Source organism: Dermacentor silvarum, chromosome 8, assembly GCF_013339745.2.
Source record: "Dermacentor silvarum isolate Dsil-2018 chromosome 8, BIME_Dsil_1.4, whole genome shotgun sequence".
In the NCBI taxonomy this organism is placed as follows: domain Eukaryota; kingdom Metazoa; phylum Arthropoda; class Arachnida; order Ixodida; family Ixodidae; genus Dermacentor; species Dermacentor silvarum.
Genome location: NC_051161.1, coordinates 92,299,098 through 92,305,097, shown reverse-complemented (window position 1 = coordinate 92,305,097; position 6,000 = coordinate 92,299,098). Strand labels below are relative to the sequence as shown.

Genomic DNA, 6,000 nt, shown 5'->3' with positions numbered 1-6,000 from the left:
GCCGACTTGGTCGAATGTCTTATAAGGTGGTTCGATGGGTTGCAATAACCCGGCGGGCTTCAGGGGTGGTGACTTTCGTCGCTGACATTCACGGCAGCCTTTAACATACTGTTTTACGCTTGCCGCAAGCCCGGGCCAGTAATACATCTCGCGCACTCTAGCAAGCGTTCGTGAGGAGCCGAGGTGGCCAGATGTAGGCTCGTCGTGGCAAGCGAAAAGAATATCGTCCCGCAAGTCTTTGGGAACTACTAGAAGGTAGGATCGGTCATTCGGGCGGGAGTTCTTCTTGGAGAGCAGATTGTCTCGTAGACAGAAGGACGTCAAGACGCGACGTAGATGGCGTGGTATGGATGTGTGACGGCCCTCGAAGTGGTCGATGAGAGGTCGAATTTCAGCGTCGTCACGCTGCCATTTGACCAAGTCCGACGTAGTAAGGGCGCCCAGGAAGCCGTCGTCGTCCTCTGGCTGTCGACTGACAGATTCGGCGGGAGCACGCGACAACGTGTCGGCGTCTTCGTGCTTGCGGCCAGACTTATAAACTACAGTGACGTCAAATTCCTGTAGCCGCAAGCTCCATCGTGCCAGTCGGCCTGAAGGGTCGCGTATGTTCGCCAACCAACATACTGGCGTCAGTATGCACCTCGGTGTCAGCCTCTTGGTCAAAATGAGCCAGGACGGGTGCTGACTGCATGCGTTGTCGTAGTTCAGCGAAGGCCGCCTGTTGCTCATGCGTCCAGGCAAATGGCGTGTCATCCCTGGTAAGGCGAGTCAGGGGTTCCGCAATCTTCGAAAAGTTGTCGATGAAGCGGCGATAATACGCACACAAGCCCAGGAAGCGTCGGACGGCCTTCTTGTCGGCAGGAGGAGGAAAAGCTGCTACAGCGGCAAGTTTGTCGGGATCGGGTCGAACTCCTTTGGCGCTGACGACGTGTCTGAGAAACTTGAGCTCTTCATAACCGAAGCGACACTTTTCTGGTTTAAGCGTGAGATTAGCCGATCGGAGCGCTTCTAGCACATGCCGCAGGCGATGAAGATGTTGCTCAAATGTTTCAGAAAAGACAACTACGTCGTCAAGATACACAAGGCAAATCTGCCACTTCAATCCAGCGAGGACAGTATCCATCATTCGCTGGAAGGTTGCTGGGGCAGAACACAAACCGAAAGGGAGCACTCGAAATTCGTAAAGGCCGTCGGGAGTCACAAAGGCAGTTTTCTCGTGGTCTCGTTCGTCAACCTCGATCTGCCAGTATCCACTTTTCAAATCGAGTGACGAAAAGTACTGGGCACGCCGCAGTCTATCTAACGAGTCGTCGATACGCGGCAGAGGGTACACGTCCTTTTTAGTTACGTTGTTGAGCTTCCGGTAGTCGACGCAAAAGCGTAGCGTTCCGTCTTTCTTTTTCACAAGAACGACCGGGGACGACCATGAGCTGTTAGAAGGTTCGATTACGCCATCTTCAAGCATCTCTTGTACTTGCGTACGAATCGCTTCACGTTCCTTTGCCGACACGCGGTAGGGCTGCTGGCGTATCGGGCGTGCGTCGTCGCAGGTGATGATCCTGTGCCTTGTAACTGAAGTCCGGCGTACCTTAGACGAGCTTGCGAAGCATTCCCTGAATTCAAGCAAGAGCTCGTGCAGTGCCGCCTGTTTGTCTGGAGATAACTATGAATTAATGTTGACGTTGCCTAGTGACTTGTCAGCCATCCTCACTGGTTCAGGGGTAAAACATTCAGCAACGTGCTCTATTTCCTCGGCAAACGCTATCGAAGTACCGCGGAACAGGTGTCGATGCTCGTTACTGAAGTTGGTGACAAGCAACTGAGAACGGCCATCACTAAGCTGTAGCACATTTCTAGCAGCACAAACACCTTGCATCAGTAGATGCGATAAGTTACTTTCAGCGACCACTTCACCTTCGCGCATTCCACCGCACATCACTTCGACTAGGACACTGGTTCGCGGAGGAAGCGTAACACATTCGGTGGAGACACGAAGGGCGTCGTCTCGACGCTTGTGGTCGTACCCGTCGAGTGCTCGGTCTGCTGAGAAGGTGACTACACCTACCCGTAGGTCAATAACAGCGCCGTATTCTTGGAGAAAATCTACCCCGAGAATGACGTCACGGGAGCATACGCGTAGGACAAGGCAGCTCGCCACGAATGTCGATCCTCGAATCCAAACTCTTGTCGTGCAGGTTCCCAGTGGAGTAACGACGTGACCGCCAGCCGTACGAATCTGCGAGCCATTCCAAGGGGTAATTACTTTCTTCAGCAACGTCGCCAGCTTCCCGCTTAAGATGGAATAGTCCGCACCGGTATCTACTAAAGCGCTAACCGCGTAACCGTCGATCACCACCGGTATGTCGAGCGAAAGCCGGTCATTCCGTTCATCTGCAGTTGACGTCGGATCGGTGTCCTCGCTCGTTCGCGTCGATCGGAGGTCTTCAGCATGTCGACTGTCAGCGGCCTCGCCCCCAAAGGTCGCAGGGGTTAGTTTTCCCGGCGGGGACTTGGTGATCGTGTGCCGGAATATCGCTGGGGCGGTGGTGAAAATCGCCGTGGTGACGGCGAGCGTGACTGTCGCCCGGTATACGGTGGCATGCGTTGTTGAGCAAGGTAATCTTCTATCTCCCGAGTTCGTTGGCCAAGTCGGGGTGGCGGTGAGTAGGTGGAAAAGCCCCGCAACCCGAGACGTCGGTATGGGCAGTGGCGGTACAAATGATCTGCCTCACCGCAGTGGAAGCACAGAGGCCGACGGTCGGGTGTGCGCCAAACATTCGACTTCCGAGGGGTCATGCGTCGATCGTCGGCGTAATATACCGGTTGCTCCTGCGGAACCACAGCGGGAGGAGCGGCGGAGGGAAACGCTGGAGGCACGCGTCGTTCTGCGATGTATGGTACCGGTTGTGCAGATGAAAGCGTAACCGGATGAGCCGCGTGAACTAACAGCGGGGTTGGTGCAGGGAGTCTCAGGGCTTCCGCGTAGGTCGCACGGCGGTGTTCAGTAGGTGCAGGCGCGGTGTAAGGAAGAGGACAGGTCGACCGGAGCGCTTGGTGAACTTCATCTTTGACGACACTCTCAATAGAGCTCACCACCGCCTGTGACGTGCCGAAAGCCTTCTGTATTTCTTCGCGCACGACAGTGCGGATTAGTTCGCGAAGGTGGTCATCGTTGCTTCTGGTGGCCGTGAAAATATCGGTGGTGGATGTCACGTTCACTTGCCGCTCATAGAAATTCGATCGCTGCTGCAGCATCTTCTCCATACTTACAGCTTCAGATAAAAATTCGGCGACAGTCTTCGGAGGGCTCCGCACAAGACCAGCGAAGAGCGGCTCCTTCACTCCTCGCATCAGGTGACGCAACTTCTTGTCCTCGCTCATTCCCGAGTCTGCTCGTCTGAAGAGGCGCGTCATATCTTCGACGAACGTGGTAACACTTTCGTTGGGAAGCTGAACGCGGACCTGGATTGCTCGTTCGGCTCGTTCGCGGCGATCAGCACTGGCGTAGGCGTCTAGTAACTGACGGCGGAACTCAGGCCACGACGTCAATTGCTGCTCACGGTTTTGGAACCATGTGAGCGCACCGTTTTCCAGGCAAAAGTAGACACTTCGAAATTTATTTGTGTCGTCCCATTCGTTGTATTCGGCCATGCGCTCGAAATCGGCCATCCAGTCTTCGACGTCTTCGAAGACCTTGTCATGGAACCACTTTGGAACCCGTGGATTTTGAAGTGTGTGCCGGTTTGTCACTGCGGCGCTTTCCATACCGGTTGAGATGGTCTGAAGCGCTGCGGGGTCTTCAGGAGGCAGTCCCCGGATCCTGAGGCTGGCCCGGTGGACCGGCGTATCGATTGGCACGGGGGTAGTGGTTCCACTGCCAGAAGGGGTCTGCGACATGGGTGAAGAATACCCAGCACCTCCACCACTTTGTCACGTGCCTTGTGAGAGAAGTGGCGACGCGACGTTTGTTGAGGGTAGCGGCTCCTGAAAAACACGGCGCTGGGGGCTGGCTATCGAGCGGGCGGAGAAGCATGCGCACTTCTTTCTTCTTGTCCGTGCCTGCCTCTTAGCACTGTACCCACTACTGCTGGTGGCAATATCCTTCACGAAGTACGGCTGGCGCACTTAATACTCCGACCACGCACAAAGCGAACGAGCACGTGTGGAAGTCGAGCGAACCGTAGAGAGCGGCGTCCCGGCCGTGAACGTCAATTGCAAGAGGATGCCGCTTGAACTCACCGCTAATAGACCTATACGCACAACAGGTAAGGGACGCATCGAGTACCAATAGGAGAAATTCAACAGGCACTTCAGACTTGCACCTGGCGTTCTGATAGCTGAGTCGTTCAACGGTTTTTAAAAACTGGTATCACTTGTGCTTTGTCTGGTGGAATAAAGTCGAAGCCTTTAAAATAAAATAGCAGTTGGTGTGACACGCGAACATGGCGCTTTATGTTTCTATCTCACCAGTACTACTTCATCACCAGTGCAACTAAGTTGTTCCACAACTTAGTTGCACTGAAGAAAATTAACACACCGTAGTGATTACGATGGCACACGAAAGATTTGTTAGATATATTTGAGCGTCCCTTCTTATAAAATCTGCACCTAGAGTCTACGGAATTGCCATTCTGCGGGATCCAACAGAAACGTCTGCATGCAGCACAAGATCTATCGCATGATGTCATAGTTTCTGTGCACTGATCGCAGACGAATTGGACCTTGAAAGCTTATGTGATTCAGTTCGCACTTTATTGCATTTCTCTGCACAACAATATTTTCATCTTTGCAGAAAAAGGAGAGAGCACTTCAAGTTCTTCGAGAAACTCGGCATACCTGGGCCAACGCCGAACATCTTCTTTGGCAATGTATTGGATATGTACCGTAAGGTGAGTGCTTTCTATGTCCTGCAGCGACACATTTTAAACTGCAAACTAGAGCACTGCACGGGCCGATATTTTCAGCCCAGGCCCGGCCCGGGCCCGTTTTTACGTTGGGCGGCCCGCCCGAGCCCGATCAAACATTTATGGCGAGACCCGGGCCCGGCCCGGGCCCGGAAATAATCTACGTTACCCGCCCGGCCCGGCCCGCCACCCCTTTACCTTAGGCCCGAGCCCGGCCCGAGCCCGATCCGAAACCGGCCCGAACCCGGCCCGAGACCGAAAAATAATGTTTTGCAGAGTTCAGACGCCCGAGAATAACTTGCTGCACGTTACATGCTTACCACCAGAAAGCCCGAGCCCGGCCCGGGCCCGCGTCAAAAAACCCGAGCCCGGCCCGGGCCCGGGTTAAAAAGCCCACGCCGTGCCCGAGCCCGGCCCGAGTCCGTGAAAAAACTGTTCTACCCGGCCCGGCCCGGCCCACGGGCCGGGCCGGTCTCGGGCTTTCGGTTAAGCCCGAGCCCGTGCAGTGCTCTACTGCAAACTGGGGTCATACGCGTAACATCTTCCGTACATCTTTCTCTGCGTATACCAGTGATGATCGGGCACAAGGCCCGTATTCACAAAACGCGCTTACGCAGGAATTATTTGGAAGAGAAAATTCCAGTAAATCCGTATGTATGTATTGTGTTCCGCATCATTCCAGCGGACTATTGTGTTCCATTGGAATCGACTCCCCCAAGACATTGTCCTTGTTATTAGAGAAAGCAGCTGGTCGATGGCCGAGAGCACTTAGGAAGCAATAACTTCGCGAATTCGTCCCCAGATTCCTACACAGAAAGCCGTCACCATACATACCTGGAGCATCTTCACACTACATATAATGGCTGCAGTTATATGAAATTGTGTGTTTTTATAAGCACACTATGTCGTAAAACGATTTCGTTCGGTAGGCTTGCAAGGAACACACAGGTGTGTGTATGTGTTTAACACTCACAGACGAAATGTCGGTCGAAGGCTTTTAACAGCGGAACTGTTTATGCTGAGCGTAATATGTCTGTCGTAGACATAAAAAAAAAAGCTCCTCGGTGCGATGACGTCACCTCGTGCTGCCTAGTAA

General features: G+C 53.7%; 1 protein-coding gene across 1 annotated transcript in view; it reads left to right on the top strand.

The window, feature by feature from the left end:
- The window catches only part of LOC119462280 (thromboxane-A synthase-like), a 56,154-nt gene that overhangs the window by 8,527 nt on the left and 41,627 nt on the right, over nt 1-6,000 (top strand). The window contains exon 2 of the mRNA XM_037723623.2: nt 4,793-4,889. Within this exon, the coding sequence (XP_037579551.1) occupies nt 4,793-4,889 (97 nt within the window). The remainder of the gene's footprint in view (nt 1-4,792; nt 4,890-6,000) is intronic.